Here is a 20,613-nt window from a genome sequence, read left to right as displayed (position 1 = left end):
GTGTATGATAAAGGGTATCTTTCTTCGAAGATTCAGAGGATATCAAACATGCAGCATTTCTTCCCTCAAAAATGTATGTTATGCCCCTTTGTTATAAGTCCTAATTGTGTATTTCATTCCATGACCCCCATGGTTGGTTGGGAGTAAAACAAACACTAGTGACACAAAGGCAAAGGCTTTTGGAGAAAAGATGTGGAGTTTCAAATGGTGTCAGTTATAATCACACATTTACATTCAATAGGTCTTTTAGCGCTTTATCTGAATTCCGATGTGTTTTTATTCATATTTCCATTTATTGCTTTCACTGGAGGCACAGAGGAAGAGGATCTTGAGAAATCTGGGCATCAGAGTGTGATGGCAGAAAGGAAATTGGTGTGTCAGTCACAAGTTTTCATATCTCCAAGCTGGCTGTCATGAAAAGGGGGCAGCAAGAGAGAAATGATTGAAAGAAATGGATTGAGAGAGCAGGAGGGAGAGAAGGAGCAAGCGGTAAAGAGAAAAATGAGCAGAAGTGACTGAAAGGGACAGATACTCCGATAGGGCTGACGCAGTGTTAGTGCCTAATTGCCTCTGGAAAAGATAGAAGCCTCTCGGAAATCCAAGAGGATAATGACTGTATTACTGTCAATCAATGTTGAATGCAAGGTAAATACATAGTCACCAGGCTGAAGGGAAGAGGGATTATTGAACCACTACACACAGAAACCTAAATCCTCAATGGATTTCAATGGGTTCATATCACCCTTGTCTTTGCCAGGTCCTGGTATTGCCCCACTGAGACGATGTCAAGGTCACCTTGGTGGGGTGTGGAGGGACGGTGAGGAGAGTCTCATGACAGGGCTTTGTGTGTAGTTTTGTGCGTTGCTCTAGGTCCTCCAGGAGTCTAGGTCATTGTAGTTCAATTGTTGATTTTCTGCCTCAGGCACAAAAACGTACAGCACATCCCCAGAGGACATGATCTCTCGTGTGTGTGTGTGTGTGCGCGCAAGCCAGTTCCTGATCTAGAGTCCTTTTACTGTTGGGGACCCCAGTCCTTTTCCTCTAAGCACATCTCTCTTTGAGTCATTTTCCCTGAATTAATGCTTTATTGTTTAGTCAATGATTAGACCCCCGAATAATTGAAAGCGTCAGTGCCGCTGGCGAATGAATGGCCACCTGAAACGCAACCGGTGCCTTTCAGCAAACGCCGCAGTTTCTAATGAAAAGCCGCAGATGGGGTCTGGGAAAACAAATTCTGGCTGAAATTGGAATTGGTTACAGTGGCTCTCATGCAAATATGTGCCGCCAGCAGCCACGGCGCTAATAACAGGGAAGTGGCGAGGGCGCAGGTGAGATGGCTGCCACGGAGAAATGAAATGGAGATGGAAGGAGGAGAGGGGAAAGGGGGGAGGCAGGCAATATGGATCTGAAAGATCAGGGGAATGAGTAGGAACACCTGGCCTTTTGCTGATACCCCTGGGCTTGTATCCATCTAATACAGTACAGCCTACCTTTTCAGTACGCACTCTGCCTCTCTGAGTTGTTCAGGGGTTTCAGTGGAGTGTTCACAGACCAGAGAAGTGCTTTTATCTGCAGTTTTGTTTCAGAATTACATTGATTGATGAAGGGGTCAATGTGCACTTGTTCTCTACATGGCTTGTTATCTGGACAATATTCTGATTTGTCATCGACATCAACAGCACATCTGGATGATCAATATGGAGAACGTGACTTTGCTCTACCTTAGCGACTCTGTCTACCTCTCTGACAGAGCCCAGCCATGTGTACATGCGTTGTGTCGCTCTGTCCCTCTTGAGGTGCTGCAGGTGGCAGACGCAGGCTAATGGTTAATTACCATTGTTAATGACTTCCCTCTGTCTCTGTCCCCGTCAGATGGAGCGATAACAGGCGGCTTGGCAGAGCCAAACGACACAGTCGAAGCAACTACAGCAACACAGGGCTCACATAAGAACTTGTTACATTTGTTATTAGAGAAAATTGTTCTAAACATCAATTGTTATATTGTCATTGAATTTGCCAAGTACAGTTTCTATCATTACTGATATCCGCTGATGAAAATAACCTAGAAATCATTTTTTTATTGTACTGACACTATCATTTCTTTGCATTTTCTGTTCCTGTAGTGGCACAGAACACACAAAGCAATCTTAGCTTCTTCATCTTTGTGCTATTGGTAGAACGTGACATTGCTTGCCTAGTGAGGTAATGCAGCCAGCCAGTGTTCCAATAACCCAGCAGACGTACAGTAGTATCACACCATATCTGTCCCAAATAGCTACACCTCTGCTCACTGTGCATACACAGACCCAATACAGCTTCGCTGCAGTCTTATCTCCAGGGATACTCTTATTTATCTCCATCCCTTGGTATTGTATGGGGATGTAGTCTGGCCACATATTGCAGTGGGGGGCATAGAGGTATTCCTGAAGGCTCCATTCTGCAGACATGGCCGCTTCCTTCAAATGTAATAAGCGAGGACAGATGGAGGGAGGGGGGTTAGTTCCTGGCTTTCATGCACCGGGGTCGGGGTTGCGGTGGGGGCGGCTGATGAACGGGCGCTGCGCTCCAGAATCCACCCGACCGTTGATCTAAGAGAGAATCCTCCAGTGGACAGTCACCGGGCCCGAGAAACCTGGCACTGGCCCCATAGCTGCTGCTAGCCTCCACGATGGATAGCCTGGTCCTGAACCGGGCTCATCGTACAGTACCGTACAGCATCGCTCCACAGCACCCGTCACACATGACCAAACGCTGCATCTGACTGTACCAGCTATCAGGATAAGGCTCAAGAAAGAAGGGAGAGGAGAGGGAGGTGGAGGGAGAAAAGCTCTTAGCCCCAGTGTTGGATGGGAATTTGTTCTCTTAATTGCTCAAAGTGAGTTCTGGAATTGAGGAATCCATCTTCTTTATAGTTATGTGCGGGGGAAATTCGGGCCTGTGCGGGTTGGCAGTATTTTACGGCGGTTTTGCCAGGGCCATTTGGGTGCTTTATCCCTAATCAATAGGAAGAAGAAAGTAGTGACGTGGGCTGTGCACTCGTAAAGGAGACAGGTGGCCCAGCCAAGTCCTCTGATAGTATTGCATTAGCGTCTGGAGAGCCTAACAGGGCCCCTTTGGGAAACTGCACTGTCGGGTTTAACTCCCTGGAGCGATCAAGTCCTGGGCTGCTGTCAGTAGGATGAAGGGAGTCCTTTTACAGAGATATTTTCAACTCCCTGCCTTCTCCATGTAGCAGCGTTACTCTCCCTCTTCCTCCCTCTTCAATCTTCCCCCTTTCCCCTCCCAGTCAATCTCTCCCTCTCCTCTCACATCATCTCACCTCCCTCCTGCACTAAAGAGTCCCCAGACCCATTTCCCTCCGATGCAGCAGTTGAGAGTTGAGCCAATCCGTCTTCATATTTCTGCCTGTGTGCGGGCCGTATCGATCTGACCGCCTGCCACTCCGCCCAGACACACAGCATTGGCTGGCCGTGATAACCTCCCTGCCCCCCCCTCCTGCCCCCTTGGTCTGAGTGACATCGCATCTCTCTGCCTCTCTCTCTTTTTGAATTACTGTCATGGGACATTAACAGTAAATAACACACATTTCATTATGCATAGAGTGGTTTTGACAGTTAGATTTTGCTCCAGTCTAGATTGTCCCGCCATCTCTTTCTCTCTTTTCTTATTTTGTGAAAATGCCTGTTTTGGGAATGGAAATATTGGTATTCTTCTCTGTGCATGCAGCCAGGTTTGAGGAATTATGTTGTGAGTCGTTAGCCTTCCAGTGAGCTCTCTGCTTGGTAATCCGGCCTGGTGGAGTTGGTGCTCCATGATTGCATTCTGTCACTCTTCCTCCCCAGACTGAGAACTCAGGTAATCTGTGCACGTTATGGCCCCATCACCAAACTGACGGCTTCTGTGATGAAACATGACAAAGGAGGAATTTACTCATTTGTTAGCCACTTGGATTGGATGCAAAACAATGAGGGACATTATGGAAATCTCAGTGACGGGACAAATTAGAATCAGCCCTTCTCATGCACTTTGGGCCACCGCTCGGACTGGATTGGCTGTAGTGCTGCCAGAGATCGGTCAACCGAGAGATGGTTGTGTCATAGTGGTCATTGTTGATGTTGCTCTGACTTGAGGTACTGTGGTCTCTTCTGTGTAGATAAATCAGGTATGTGATGTGATATAGCATGGGTTCAAACCGATAGCGTAATGGTGTCTGTCCACTTTCTTGTTACAATCTCAGAAGGCTTTGTAGTATATTTGTCTCAGAATAATGTTGCAGAAACACTATTCTAAAGGGAATGTCGCACATTGGCAACAAGCAATCGCCTAACTGAGTCAACTCCTTAAGCGCCAAATGGAAGAATACCTTATTATTCCTTCTCAGTCATTAAATCTAAAACGAACTAATTTCCTGTAATAATTATGATTAATGCTGCGTTCCCATGACTACTCCACACTGTGTATGTGTTAGTGTGTGTACAAGATGTTTCTGTGTATGATTAGCTTACGTGTACGTGTTTATGGGTGTACTCAATGTATGGGCAATTCCACTGTAACGGAATTATGCTGAGACTCAGGTTTTTCACTTTAAAATGTATGCCAAACAAGACCCATTGATTTCAAAGTTGAACAACTCTATGCACACGGACTTCTTTTAACAATTTTCACAGAACATTTTACATAAACACATTTACAGGAAGAACTGTGCAGATACAAAGTTTGGTAACAGAATACAACTGAGGGACATTTTACCAATATCATGTTATCAAACTTTGCATCTGCACAGTTGTTCCTGTAAATGTGTTTTTGTCAAATCTTCTGTTTTTGTTTAGCATTGTAGAATAAAAAAGTTTGGACACACAATCATTCAAGCGTTTTTCTTTCTTTTCTACATTGTAGAATAATACGGAAGATATCAAAACTATGAAATGGCACATATGGAATCATGTAGTAACAAAAAAAGTGTTAAACAAATCAAAATATATTTTAGATTCTTCAAAGTAGCCACCCTTTGCCTTGATGACAGCTTTGCACACTCTTGGCATTCCCTCAACCAGCTTCATGAGGTAGTCACCTGGAATGCATTTCAATTAACAGGTGTGCCTTGTTAAAAGTTAATTTGTGGAATTTCTTTCCTTCTTAATGCGTTTCAGCCAATCAGTTGTGTTGTGACAAGGTAGGGGTTGTATACAGAAGATGGTCTTTTACCAAATAGGGCTAAGTCCATATTATGGCAAGAACAGCTCAACTAAGAAAAGAGAAATGACAGTCCATCATTACTTTAAGACATGAAGGTCAGTCAATCCGGAAAATGTCAAGAACTTTGAACGTTTCTTCAAGTGCAGTCGCAAAAACCATCAAGCACTATGATGAAACTGGCTCTCATGAGGACCGCCACAAGACAGGAAGACCCAGAGTTACTTCTGCTGCAGAGGATAAGTTTATTGGAGTTACGAGCCTCAGAAATTGCAGCCCAAATAAGAGTTCAAGCAAGTAACAGACACATCTCAACATCAACTGTTCAGAGGAGACTGCGTGAATCAGGCTTTCATGGTCGAATTGCTGCAAAGAAACCACTACTAAAGGACACCATTAAGAAGAACAGACTTGCTTGGGCCAAGAAACACGAGCAATGGACATTTGACCGGTGGAAATCTGTACTTTGGTCTGATGAGTTCAAATTTGAGATTTGTTTCCAACCACCGTGTCTTTGTGGGATATATAGTAGCTGAATGGATGATCTCCGCATGTGTGGTTCCCACCATGAAACATGGAGGAGGTGGTGTGGGGGTGCTTTGCTGGTGACACTGTCTGTGATTTATTTCGAATTCAAGGCACACTTAACCAGCATGGCTACCACAGCATTCTGCAGCGACGCACCATCCCATCTGGTTTGCGCTTAGTGGGACTGTCATTTGTTTTTCAACAGGACAATGACCCAAAACATACCTCCAAGCTGTATAAGGGCTATTTGACCAAGGAGAGTGATGGAGTGCTGCATCAGATGACCTCGCCTCCAGTCATCTGACCTCAATTCAGAAGGTTTGGGATGAGTTGGACTGCAGAGTGAAAGACAAGCAGCCAACAAGTGCTGAGCATATGTGGGAACTCCTTCAAGACTGTTGGAAAAGCATTCCTCATGAAGCTGGTTGAGAGAATGCATGAGTGTGCAAAGCTGTCAAGGCAAAGGGTGGCTACTTTGAAGAATCTCAAATATATATTTTGATTTAACACTTTTTTTTTTGGTTACTACATGATGCCATATGTGCTATTTCATAGTTTTGATGTCTTCACTATTATTCTACAATGTAGAAAAGTCAAAATAAACAAAAACCCTTGAATGAGTAGGTGTGTCCAAACTCTTGACTGGTACTGTACATTTTTTAAAGTGAAAAATCGGACACTCAACGTAATTTCGTTATCGTGGAATTGCCTATGTCTGTATGCTTAGTCTATATGCTTTTGTGTGTGTGTGTGTGTGTGCTCACTTGCCTATTCACCTCGCATCATTATGTATTCCTTCAACCACACACATACAAATACACACTTACACCAGGATTGTGTGTTGTAGTAGTGTCAGGAGGACACACTGTTGTAAAATGGTTTTTTGATGTTTAAAAATGATATTATTATGTATATTACTGCCTTCATTTTTACTATACCCCAGTAAGAGTGGGGATCCATAATAAATACATATCAAAACCAGTGTGTGTTTAAACATGTCTAAGTAGTCTACACATCTCCATTGGCTCATCATTTCCAATTTGATTGCAGACATTTCCCCGATCAGCCATTTTACAGTCCTAAATGTATCTCCTTGCCTCTAGGGGCTCTGAAAAGGTTGACTCATTTCAATTAAAATAATAAGTAGAAACGATAGCAGGAAAGAATACCTTTGCTCCAAATCTCACTCATCTTAATGAAAGGGTTCAGGGATTTTCATATTGGCTTAGCCGGCTGAATTTTAAAATCCTGTTTCTTTGTTTTCTCCTGTCTATCATCTGTTCTCCCTGATTCCCGTTATTTCTCCTCATGACTTCTCTTGTTCTCTCTCCTCTGTACCCACTTTCCCTCTCTTTCTTCTCCATTTCCATGGTCTGTCCACCTCCTCTGTTACTTCTGTGTTAAGGTCCCCTATGTCTAGCCTATCGCCTTTTTATTCTCTTCTCCCCTCTCTGACCCCTCAGACCTCTTGTCTCATTCTCGTTTTGCCTCTTTTGACACACAAGCGTCTCTCTCTCTCTCTCATTCATTCTCAAGCTTCATTCTCTGTTTATTGTTCACTATTGTCTCTGAGTTCTCACCAGTCTCTCCTCTCTCTGTCTCTCCAGTGTATGTGAGGTTTAACTCCAGCCATGGCTTCCCAGTGGAGCTGGAGGAGGGGGCCAGTATCGCAGTGCTGAAGGAGAAGGTGGGGAAGCTGCAGGGGGTACAGCCGGAGCAGCTGAGAGTCATCTTTGCTGGCAGAGAGCTGCTTAGCGACGGCACCCTCCAGGTAAGGTCATCATTCTCCCATTTCACTCGACCCTGTCTTTTTGACTGTGCTGTGTGGTGTGTGTGGTTGTCTGTATAGCAATTAGTGGTAGGGTGTGTCTTTTGTTTACTCATGCCCTAATTTCACCACCACACGCTTACACATGGGTGCACAGACACACACACTGCACACTCAGCACTCTCCACACAGTGTTTCCGGTGAAGGCTAGAAGCCTGGCATTCTCTCCCCATCCTGACTGTAACAGTGTAAACAGAGCCTGGGGATCCCGTGAACTTTAGTCCACAGTGCTTCATTAAGTTTGACTATCTTAATTATGCATCAAAACAGTCAGGCTCACAGGGAGCGGCTGGGGAGCCAGGCACACACACTCCCCACTCTGACTCCCGACTGTGTCTCTCCAGTCAGTTCTGCTGTCTCTGCACATTTTATACCTGAGCTCCATTTCCCCCTGACAGATTGCTCCTGAGGCTGGAGTAAGTGTGGGTCTCAGCTTTTGATGGTGGTGCTAGCACAGTGGGAGTGTAGCGTTGTGACTCGACTCTGCCCCCTAGAGTATAATTGAGACACTGTGTTTGTCAGCCTGTGTACAGAATGTCTTTGTCTGTCCCCAAGGGTTTGGGGAGAATAAAGGGCCTCAAAGCATTGAGTGAAGCATGAGGGCACAAAGGTATTGAGAATGACGTGGTGACGCACACATCACTCTCTCATTGGTTGTGTCTGGACCAATGATTCATGTGTTACAGTTGACACGAAGATGACCTTTCTGTGTGTGTTTCCAGTTTTGGCTCTAGGTGTATGCTTACTTTCTCAGTCATTTTTATTGGTTGAATTTTGAAATACATTTGTGAAGCGAGAATACCATTCATAGCAAATAACTGAGGGCAAGGAATGGATCATTTTTGGCACTCTGTGTTTGCTGACTTACTCACCTTCTTGAGTAATGAAGCTAGATTATTTTACTGGTGCTTATTAAGATGTGCTTTTAAATGATAATGATGATAGAGAATATATTCATACGCGCGTACACACACACACACACACACACACACACACACACACACACACACACACACTGTATAAGACCAAGTGAGAACACCTAGCCCTTAACATCTTCAACTGGCACCAGATATGAAACTGTTCCAGCACTAAATCCTTCCTTCTTGCTCTGCTTGGCCTGGGCCTGATTTCCCAAAAGCAATTTAAGGCTACATTCATTGTTAGAACCTTCATAGGAGCATCGTTAAGTCTGCCTCTGAACACTCGTAGAACAGCTAACAGGCTGACCACACCGCTCGCGTTGCAAAATAAATGTACACATACAGTACCAGTCAAGTTTGGACACACCTAATCATTCAAGGGTTTTTCTTTATTTGTACTATTTTCTACATTGTAGAATAATAGTGAAGACATCAAAACTATGAAATAACACATGGAATCATGTAGTAACCAAAAACATATCAAAATATATTTTATAATTGAGAATCTTCAAAGTAGCCACCCTTTGCCTTGATGACAGCTTTGCACACTCTTGGCATGAGAAAAATCCTTGAAGGAGTAGGTGTGTCCAAACTTTTGACTGGTCCCGCCTCTCCCATCTCCTCATTGGTTTTTAGGAGTGTATACCCACGTGGGTGATTGGAAGCTGAGCTGAGGTCCACACTCCATTCAGTGGTAGTAATGCACCTCAAAGTTGGCTGCCAACTGCCATATAAAGTCCACAGAAGAAGGAGAAGAGATTACTGGAAACCCTTTTTTCTGTGAAATTAATTGTCAGAGTAAAATTGTACAAAGATCCAGGGGAAAAAAAGGACTTTGTGCATTTCAGGTAAAATAACAAACCAATGTTTATATCCCAGGACAAATTAGCTAGCAACATCAAGCTAGCTAGCTAAATGTCCATGAATGTTTCATGTGTTTCAAGCTGTCCACAAATTAATATTGTTGGTTCAGAGTCCTGATCGTATCTGGTGTGGATGGACAAAATCAACATGCGCGCGATGGCGGACGCACGCGCGTGCTTTTTTTTGTTGTTGTTGCCCTCCTTCGTCACTTTATTCACAGAAGATCTCTGCTAAACATAAACCATGTGATTCTATTTATCTCTCTGTGACAGCCGAGAACTTCAGAACAAAGTTGACTACAAATACAAAGTGGCCAATGTCTTTGCAATTGATACAAACAAGTGACGTAAAATATGCTTCAAATGAAAACTGAGATGACTACATTGAAATATAAACAGTAGGCTATAGTCCTATATCAATAATATTTCAATACATTTCATGTTCAATCGAGTTCTATTTTGCTACTTGAAGGCTACTGTCTGTAATTTGTCTCAATATATTTAATGATGTGTAGCCTAACATGTGCGCAGTGATGTGCCAAATCAATGATTTAATACATTTTTATAGGGTAAGCATTCAAATAAGCCACCTTTAATATTTGCAGCAGTAGGCCTAAGTGGTAATATCGCTCTAGGCACTGAGCAGTCGTCAGTATTGTGTAAATATTTACTAAATAAAATAAAAGTAGCACAATAAAATAACAATAATGAGGCTATATACAGAGGGTACCGGTAGCGAGTCAAAGCAGTCGAGGTAATTTGTACATGTAGGTAGGGGTAAGATGATTATGCATAGATAATAAACAGCGAGTAGCAGCAGTGTAAAATCAAATGGGGGGGGGGGGGGGGGGTCAATGTAAATAGTCCGGCTGGCCATTTTATTAATTGTTCAGCAGTCTTATGGCTTGGGGGAAGAAGCTGTTAAGGAGCTTTTTGGTCCTAGACTTGGCGCTCCGGTACCGCTTGCTGTGCGGTAGCAGAGAAAACGGTCTATGACTTGGGTGACTGGAGTCTTTTACAATTTTTGGGCCTTCCTCTGACACCACCTAATATATAGAGGTCCTGGATGGCAGGAAGCTTGGCCCCAGTGATGTACTGGGCCGTACACACTACCCTCTGTAGTGCCTTACGGACAGATGCCGAGCAGTTGCCATACCAGGCGATGATGCAACCGGTCAGGATGCTCTCGATGGTGCAGCTGTAGAACTTTTTGAGGATCTGGGGACCCATGCCAAATCATTTCAGTTTCCTGAGGGGGAAAAGGTGTTGTCGTGCCCTCTTCACGACTGTCTTGGTGTGTTTGGACCATGATAGTTCGTTGGTGATGTGGACACCAAGGAACTTGAAGCTCTCGACCTGCTCCACTGCAGCTCTGTCAATATTAATGGGGGCCTGTTCGGCCCTTCTTTTCTTGTAGTCCACAATCAGCTCCTTTGTCTTGCTCACATTGAGGGAGAAGTGTTGTCCTGGCACCACACTGCCAGGTCTCTGACCTCCTCCCTATAGTTTGTCTCATTGTCGGTGATCAGGCTGTGTCATCAGCAAACTTAATGATGGTGTTGGAGTCGTGCTTGGCCACGCAGTCGTGGATGAACAGGGAGTACAGGAGGGTACTAAGCATGCACCCATGAGGGGGGCGACAGATGTTGAGGATCAGCGTGGCAGATGTGTTGTTGCCTACTCTTACAACCTGGGGGCGGCCCATCAGGAAGTTCAGGATCCAGTTGCAGAGGGAGGAGTTTAGTCCCAGGGTCCTTAGCTTAGTGATGAGTTTTGTGGGCACTATGGTGTTGAATGCTGAGCTGTAGTCAATGAACGGCATTCTCACATGGGTGTTCCTTTTGTCCTAGTGGGAAATGGTAGTGTGGAGTGCGATTGAGATTGCATCATCTGTGGATTTGTTGGGGCGGTATGCGAATTGGAGTGGGTCTAGGGTTTCCGGGATGATGGTGTTGATGTGAGCCATGACCAGCCTTTCAAAGCACGTCATGGCTACCAATGTGAGTACTACGGAGCGGTAATAATTTAGGCAGGTTACCTTCGCTTCCTTTGTCACAGGGACTATGGTGGTCTGTTTGAAACAAGAAGGTATTAGACTCGGTCAGGGAGAGGTTGAAAATGTCAGTAAAGACACTTGACAGTTGGTCCACACATGCTTTGAGTACACGTCCTGGTTATCCGTCTGGCCCCGCGGCTTTGTGAATGTTGACCTGTTTGACCTTGCTCATGTCGGCTACGGGGAGCGTGATCACACAGTCATCCGGAACAGCTGGTGCTCTCATGCATGCTTCAGTGTTGCTTGCCTCGAAGCGAGCATATTACAGTTTTTAATGTCCCGTTGATAGGATAGTCTTAATCGTATATCGTCCAGGCAATTTTCCAATGATTGGACATTGGCCAATAGTACGGATGGTACTGGGGTTTATCCACTTGCCTACGATGTCTCACAAGGCACCCCGACCTCCGCCTACTTTTTCTCTGTCTTTTCTTCATGCGAATGACAGGGATTTCGGCCTGGTCTCGAGAAAGCACTATATTCTTCGCGTCAAACTCATTAAATAAAATTTCTTCATCCAGTTCGGGGTGAGTAATCGCAGTTCTGATGTCCAGAAGCTCTTTTCGGTCATAAGAGACGGTAGCATCAACATTATGTGCAAAAAATGGAACTTACAAGTCCGTAACACGGTAGCCATCCCCTCCGGCGCCATTATCCAACAATGCACTTAGCGATCTCTCTCCGTGGTGTTTAGGGAAATGCATGTTCAATTTTCAACCGTTTGCGGGAAAGATGCATCGTTAAAACACTCATAAACCTAAGTTCCATCGCTATCGGGAAACCAGGCCCTGGTTAGTTAGCAGACTCTGACGCCGGGTCACTCAGCCAGGTAAAGCGCTGTTGCTATGCGTGTCACGTTGTCATCGGTCCCAGAGAGTCTGAAGAAGGCCACAGTGCCAAGCCTCCAGGCTCAGACAAGTCGCTAGTCACTGGTGTTTATCTGCCACATTCTGTGATGTGTGCCTCTGACATTTTGTAGTGACGAGAGGAGCGTTCACTGTTATGTGCTCTATTAGCTTTCTCATCCCCGAGGGAGTGCCATCTCTCTCACACTTCCTTCTACTCCTCTCTCGCTCTCCCTTCCAGTAGGCTACATGTTCCTCTCTTATTCTCCCTTCTACGTCGCCCTTCCTCCCCCTCCACTCCCCCTCTCTTTTTCTTTGTTATCCCTCCTGCTCCATCCCTTCCTTTCACTCATAAATGACACGGCCTAAATTACAACATGTCAGATTTATCTTAATCATTAGGCCTGCTAGGTGTGGTCTCAAATCATATTTTATTGGTCACATACACATGGTTAGCAGATGTTAATGCGAGTGTAGCGAAATGCTTGTGCTTCTTGTACTGACCGTGCAGTAATATCTAACAAGTAATCTAACAATTTCACAACAACCACCTTATATACACACAAGTGTAAAGGAATGAATAAGAATATGTACATATAAATACCATCTACTGCATAGGCAAGCTGCAGTAGATGGTATAGAGTACAGTATATACATATGAGATGAGTAATGTAGGGTATGTAAACATTATATAAAGTGGCATTGTTTAAAGTGACAAGTGATACATTTATTACATCCAATTTTTTATTATTAAAGTGGCTAGAGATAAGTCAGTATTTTGGCAGCAGCCACTCAATGTTAGTGATGGCTGTTTAACAGTCTGATGGCCTTGAGATAGAAGCTGTTTTTCAGTCTCTCTGTCCCAGCTTTGATGCACCTGTACTGACCTCGCCTTCTGGATGATAGTGGGGTGAACAGGCAGTGGCTCGGGTGGTTGTTGTCCTTGATGATCTTTTTGGCCTTCCTGTGACATCGGGTGGTGTAGGTGTCCTGGAGGGCAGGTAGTTTTCCCCCGGTGATGCGTTGTGCAGACCACACTACCCTCTGGAGAGCCTTACGGTTGTGGGCGGTGCAGTTGCCGTACCAGGCGCTGATACAGCCTGACAGGATGCTCTCGATTGTGCATCTGTAAAAGTTTGAGTGTTTTTGGTGACAAGCCAAATTTCTTCAGCCTCCTGAGGTTGAAGAGGCGCTGTTGCATGTCTGATGGCTGATGTACAGGTACTCTAAGGAGTGAGTCCCCACCTCATACAAGACAAGTTGATTCCGTCATCCAATTTCCTTGTCCTTGAGTTGCCACTTTGTTCAACCATATAAGACAAGGAGTTCTATCCTGCTAATTGCAGTGAAACAATCGGCGCAGACATTGTTTCTTTTTGCAGAGTGGCGCTGAGCTTTTTCACTGTAGAGAATGAGCTGCACAGGGAGTTGGGAGTCCCAGCCCACATTATTCACAGTCTTCACAGGATTTCAGGTGCTTTGCTCAGCCTTTCACAAACATTTGTCTGCATGCTAGGGACTGAGCCACTAAAGACCGCTGTATCTTTCACTTTGCGGCCTTGAAGGGTTTAGTGTTACTTGTTTGATATTGTGCGACATTGCTCAAGTGACTCCTACCCCTATCCAGGCGAAACAGTCAGTTTAGTTCAATTCACCTCACTTCAATGAACTTTTATTCATTCCCAATGGGCCAATGTATCTGTGCAGGAAAAAGCATATTACAGCTGAAGTTTTTCCCAAAATGACTTGATCTATAATGCAATTATTGATGATGTGTTGTCGAAACCTCCTTCATGAGTCATGGGGCAACTCACAGGTCCTTTGCAGATTTTCCATTAAAATAGTGGTTACAGACTTGTTGGTCTGGCCCTCTGAAGAGCAGAGGATGAGTGTGGAAAGGTCACAAGCATGCAACATGAATACACTAATGCTCCCTGGGCCTCTGATGCCTCCAATTAGTGTCTGGGAGAGGAATCAGCCAATAGGAGACCTTCTCTAAACACCTGTGGGGAGCACAGATGTACTTATGCTGCCGATGCTCAATTTGTTGTGTGTTGTGGTTATTGGAAAGGATATTTTGTTTTCAATGTCAGTCAATTGTGTCTTATTTAGCTCCACGTTTGTACCTGCCTTTTTACATTATTTTTTTTTATCTCATCAGACAAGCCAAGGTAGATTTAGGCTGGAGGCGCTTGTGTGTGTGTGTGTGTGTGTGTGTGTGTGTGTGTGTGTCCGCACGCAGGTGTGTGTGTGTGTGTAACCGGAAGTTATTTGATATCAGGTCTGTCAACTACTGTTGCCAAATGTTGATAAGACCAGACATTTGACTTTGAAGGAACATGAAAGTAGCCACACTGTCGTTATCTTTACTCACCTCCCTGGTTAGAATCAGGAGTTATAGACAGCAGTAAAGTAATGCATCAAACGGTCACAAACGGCATCACTAACGGCAGTAACGTAAAGCCAATGTGGCAGAGCTGTGAGGGGCTATCAACCAATCAATCAAATTTAATTCATAAAGGAATTTGCACCTCAGCAGTAGTCACAAAGTGCTTTGCAGTAGCTAAGGGATAAACTCTTCCATACAGTTGAATTCAGATTTGAATAGAGACCAATGGGAATATCAATACTAAATATATTGCTCTCTATTTAACTAATTATACAGTGAGGGGAAAAAAGTATTTGATCCCCTGCTGATTTTGTACGTTTGCCCACTGACAAAGAAATTATCAGTCTATAATTTTAATGGTAGGTTTATTTGAACAGTGAGAGACAGAATAACAACCAAAAAATCCAGAAAAACGCATGTCAAAAATGTTATAAATTGATTTGCATTTTATTGAGGGAAATAAGTATTTGACCCCTCTGCAAAACATGACTTAGTACTTGGTGGCAAAACCCTTGTTGGCAATCACAGAGGTCAGACGTTTCTTGTAGTTGGCCACCAGGTTTGCACACATCTCAGGAGGGATTTTGTCCCACTCCTCTTTGCAGATCTTCTCCAAGTCATTAAGGTTTCGAGGCTGACGTTTGGCAACTCGAACCTTCAGCTCCTTCCACAGATTTTCTATGGGATTAAGGTCTGGAGACTGGCTAGGCCACTCCAGGACCTTAATGTGTTTCTTCTTGAGCCACTCCTTTGTTGCCTTGGCCGTGTGTTTTGGGTCATTGTCATGCTGGAATACCCATCCACGACCCATTTTCAATGCCCTGGCTGAGGGAAGGAGGTTCTCACCCAAGATTTGATGGTACATGGCCCCGTCCATCGTCCCTTTGATGCGGTGAAGTTGTTCTGTCCCCTTAGCAGAAAAACACCCCCAAAGCATAATGTTTCCACCTCCATGTTTGACGGTGGGGATGGTGTTCTTGGGGTCATAGTTGAGTTGATGCCAAAGAGCTCCATTTTGGTCTCATCTGACCACAACACTTTCACCCAGTTGTCCTCTGAATCATCAGATGTTCATTGGCAAACTTCAGACGGGCATGTATATGTGCTTTCTTGAGCAGGGGGACCTTGCGGGCGCTGCAGGATTTCAGTCCTTCACGGTGTAGTGTGTTACCAATTGTTTTTTTTTGGTGACACTGGTCCCAGCTGCCTTGAGATCATTGACAAGATCCTCCCATGTAGTTCTGGGCTGATTCCTCACGGTTCTCATGATCATTGCAACTCCACGAGGTGAGATCTTGCATGGAGCCCCAGGCCGAGGGAGATTGACAGTTCTTTTGTGTTTCTTCCATTTGCGAATAATCGCACCAACTGTTGTCACCTTCTCACCAAGCTGCTTGGCGATGGTCTTGTAGCCCATTCCAGCCTTGTGTAGGTCTACAACCTTGTCCCTGACATCCTTGGAGAGCTCTTTGGTCTTGGCCATGGTGGAGAGTTTGGGATCTGATTGATTGCTTCTGTGGACAGGTGTCTTTTATACAGGTAACGAGCTGAGATTAGGAGCACTCCCTTTAAGAGTGTGCTCCTAATCTCAGCTCGTTACCTGTATAAAAGACACCTGAGAGCCAGAAATCTTTCTGCTTGAGAGTGGATCAAATACTTATTTCCCTCATTAAAATGCAAATCAATTTATAACATTTTTGACATGTGTTTTTCTGGATTTTTTTGTTGTTGTTCTGTCTCTCACTGTTCAAATAAACCTACCATTAAAATTATAGACTGATCATTTCTTTGTCAGTGGGCAAAAGTACAATATCAGCAAGGGATCAAATACTTTTTTCCCTCACTGTAGTTGTCATTCCACAAAATGGTTGCATCTTGCGTCTCTTTGATATTTAAGTAGAAGTTGTGCACCAATATTGAATTTTAAAAGCCTGTTATATTCAATGAAATGCCCTTTTTAATATGGACCACATGGCGAATTCAATAGATGATATTTATTATACTAATAAAGACTTGCTCAAGTGCCAAAATTCATCATTTTGACATGTCCTTTCATGTACCCTCTCATGACTTCTAGGAAGATTTTAACCCACTTAACCCCAAAATGTCTCCCAAAATTAAAACCACCATTGTAAAGGCCTTGTTAGTTTGTTGCTTTGACAAAGTAATTTCTGAAGATAAATATTTATTTAATGTGATTAGTGAATCATTTTAAGGTGAAGCTTGCATTTAACTGCCCCTCCCTGTTGCACACAACAAGCTTCCATTTCCCCTCTCACAAGGGGATTCATGGCTGATTTAAGACTAAATCGTCAATCCTGTTACAGTCAACCATGTTACTTTATTTGGCACTTACTGTAGTATTTTTGAGATGGGGGGGAAAACAACATGTTTTTTTATTAAGTTAACATGTGCTCTTTGTGACGGAATGTTTCAATTAGGTGAAGGCACTGAATTGGTGAAACGACCTAGTTATTTTTCCTCAGTCTTGCCGCATAGCTTAAGCTGCTAGCTCCAGATCCATCATACAGTCTGAGCTGTGCTAGCTGTCTCGCATAGTAGACCTTCCAGCCTCAGCCACAGGTTCTTCATTAACGCCATATCATTAAAAAAAAACAAATCCACGCTGTTGAGCCAAGAAAATTAACCAGATCAAACACATTTTGTTTTTATATTTTGCCAGTCATTTGGCACGCCAGGCTTCTCGGGGTGAAATTATCTCCCGTCTATGGATTAGTTCACAAATGAGGACCTCTCTCTCGCTATCGCATGACTCTCTCTCTCTCTCTCTAATAAGCTCTTTGTTTTAACTAGGACCTGTTTGCGCTGCCTGCTGCAGCTTATTTGCATCACAAATTGTTCTCAGTTCTCTGAAAATGAACTCCATGAAACAAATGCCAATGTATTCATTTCCTGCAGAAATAAAATATCTACTTGGATCCTTTCCAATCTTTAAAGATCTAGTGTACTGCTGTAGGTGTAAGCACTGGGCTGGGGCTGATTTGGAATGGCTGGTACCATTATAACAAAAGTAACACTTTAAGATAAAGCTTTGACAGCTGGTGACACAAGCACACCTTTCAGAACTGTTTCTCTTTTCATATTTTCGTTCACAGCCAATCACCTGAGTTGCATGGGAAATTTGATTATGCTTAGTTGTTAGCTCACTAGTTCTCCTCCAGTGAAATGCTGGTGTTTTTGAAACAAACATTTCCTGTTGTTGTTTACCCGACTATGGTTTTTGACAGGGGAGAGTTTTTTTTTTTTTATTATAAAAAAAAATAAACAAATTCTCCCACACGGAGACGTACAAAGAAACTTCAGGGAGACAAACTTCAAAAATGAAACTTGAAAGCTTTCCAGGAGAGTAAGCTATCGTCAGTGATTAACGCCAGACCCTGTTTGTTTAGCCTACTTCTGCATCAATGGAGGGTTTAGATCTAATATGACTGATGGATTTGCATATCATTTCAGTGACACGTTGAACAAAACACTTTTTAATTGTCAATTTTGGGGTAGATTGAAAACGTGTTGCCCTGAAATGGTACAGCAGCTGTTTTGGAAATTATAAGACAGAGATGTACCTAAACAGATTTCTTTTAAGAAAAAATGTATCCGTAGTTGTATGATCCATATCTTTAGGCATTTTTGATGTGTTCTGATCTAAATTTACTGCAGTGGTATGTGATTCATTTTATGGCTGGTTTACAGTCAATCTGACAACAGGTTTGTGTACTACAATGTGACAACTCTACATAGACAGACGATCTACATGTGCTAAACCGAGCTTTAAATAACTGTCTTTCTCTCTCTGTCTCTCTCTGTCTGTGTACCTGACCTACAGGGCTATGACCTCCCAGAGCAGAGTACCGTGCACGTGGTGCTGCCTCCCCCGGGGTCGGGCCGGTGCTCTGACCTGGCCCTGCAGCACCGTCTGGGTCGAGGGGTGGACAGCCTCACCCGCCTGGACCTCACCTCCTCCCGCCTGCCCACTACCTCCACCGGCCTGGCCGTCATACTGGAAACTGATGATGAGCAGAGAGCCAGGGAAGAACCTGAGCACACAGGTGTGTGTTCGCATGTGACTATACACTGAGTATATACGTCTTGCCCATTCACCCTCTGAATGGTGCACATACACAATCCACGTCTCAATTGTTTTAAGGCTTAAAAATCCTTCTTTAACCTGTCTCCTCCCCTTCATCTACACTGATCTGAAGTGGAATTAACAAGTTTGTATTTTTTTAAATGTTTATTTAACCAGGTAAGCTAGTTGAGAACAAGTTCTCATTTACAACTGCGACCTGGCCAAGATAAAGCAAAGCAGTGTGACACAAACAACAACACAGAGTTACACATGGAATAAACAAGCGTACAGTCAATAACACAATAGAAATAAAGAAGTCTATATACAGTGTGTGCAAATGGCGTGAGGAGGTAAGGCAATAAATTGGCCATAGTAGTGAAGTAATTACAATTTAGCAGATTAACACTGGAGTGATAGATGAGCAGATGAGGTGCAAGTAGTGATACTGGTGTGCAAAAGAGCAGAAAAGTAAATAAAAACAATATGGGGATGAGGTAGGTAGATTCGTTGGGCTATTTACAGATGGACTATGTACAGCTGCAGCGATCGGTTAGCTGCTCAGATAGCTGATGTTTAAAGTTAGTGAGGGAAATGTATGTCTCCAGCTTCAGCGATTTTTGCAATTCGTTCCAGTCATTGGCAGCAGAGAACTGGAAGGAAAGGCGGGAAAAGGTGGTGCTGGCTTTGGGGATGACCAGAGAGATATACCTGCTGGAGCGCGTGCTCCCGGGTGGGTGTTGTTATCGTGACCAGTGAGCTGAGGTAAGGCGGAGCTTTACCTAGCATAGACTTATAGATGACCTGGAGCCAGTGGGTCTGGCGACGAATATGTAGCGAGGGCCAACCGACTAGAGCATACAGGTCGCAGTGGTGGGCGGTATAAGGGGCTTTGGTAACAAAATGGATGGCACTGTGATAGACTGCATCCAGTTTGCTGAGTAGAGTAAGCTATTGTGTAGATGACATCGCCGAAGTTGAGGATCGGTAGGATAGTCAGTTTTACAAGGGTAAGTTTGGCGGCGTGAGTGAAGGAGGCTTTGTTGCGAAATAGAAAGCTGATACTAGATTTGATTTTGGATTGGAGATGTTTGATATGAGTCTGGAAGGAGAGTTTACAGTCTAGCCAGACACCTAGGTATTTGTAGTTGTCCACATATTCTAGGTCAGAACCGTCCAGAGTAGTGATGCTAGTTGGGCGCGTGGGTGCGGGCAGCGAACGGCTGAAAAGCATGCATTTGGTTTTACTAGTGTTTAAGAGCAGTTGGAGGCCACGGAAGTAGTGTTTGTATGGCATTGAAGCTTGTTTGGAGGTTAGTTAACACAGTGTCCAAAGAAGGGCCAGATGTATACAGAATGGTGACGTCTGCGTAGAGGTGGATCAGTGAATCACGCGCAGCAAGAGCGACATCATTGATATATACAGAGAAAAGAGTTGGCCCGAGAATTGAACCCTGTGGTACCCCCTTAGAGACTGCCAGAGGTCCGGACAACAGGCCCTCCGATTTGACACACTGAACTCTGTCTGCGAAGTAGTTGGTGAACCAGGCGAGGCAGTCATCTGAGAAACCAAGGCTATTGAGTCTGCCGATAAGAATACGGTCATTGACAGAGTCGAAAGCCTTGGCCAGGTCGATGAAGACGGCTGCACAGTACTGTCTTTTATTGATGGCGGTTATGATATCATTTATTACCTTGAGTGTGGCTGAGGTGCACCCATGACCAGCTCGGAAACCAGATTGCACAGCGGAGAAGGTACGGTGGGATTCGAAATGGTCAGTGTTATGTTTATTAACTTGTCTTTCGAAGACTTTAGAAAGGCAGGGCAGGATAGGATGGATATAGGTCTATAACAGTCTGGATCTAGAGTGTCACCCCCTTTGAAGAGGGGGATGACCGCGGCAGCT

At 44.1% G+C, this 20,613-nt stretch overlaps 1 protein-coding gene across 1 annotated transcript in view; it reads left to right on the top strand.

Annotated features, from left to right (window-relative positions):
• The window catches only part of prkn (parkin RBR E3 ubiquitin protein ligase), a 90,984-nt gene that overhangs the window by 2,723 nt on the left and 67,648 nt on the right, over positions 1-20,613 (top strand). The window contains exons 2-3 of the mRNA XM_014154109.2: positions 7,329-7,492; positions 18,467-18,689. Coding sequence (XP_014009584.2) covers positions 7,329-7,492; positions 18,467-18,689 — 387 coding nt within the window. The remainder of the gene's footprint in view (positions 1-7,328; positions 7,493-18,466; positions 18,690-20,613) is intronic.

This window comes from Salmo salar, chromosome ssa18, assembly GCF_905237065.1.
Source record: "Salmo salar chromosome ssa18, Ssal_v3.1, whole genome shotgun sequence".
In the NCBI taxonomy this organism is placed as follows: domain Eukaryota; kingdom Metazoa; phylum Chordata; class Actinopteri; order Salmoniformes; family Salmonidae; genus Salmo; species Salmo salar.
This window is presented reverse-complemented; position numbering and strand designations above follow the sequence as displayed.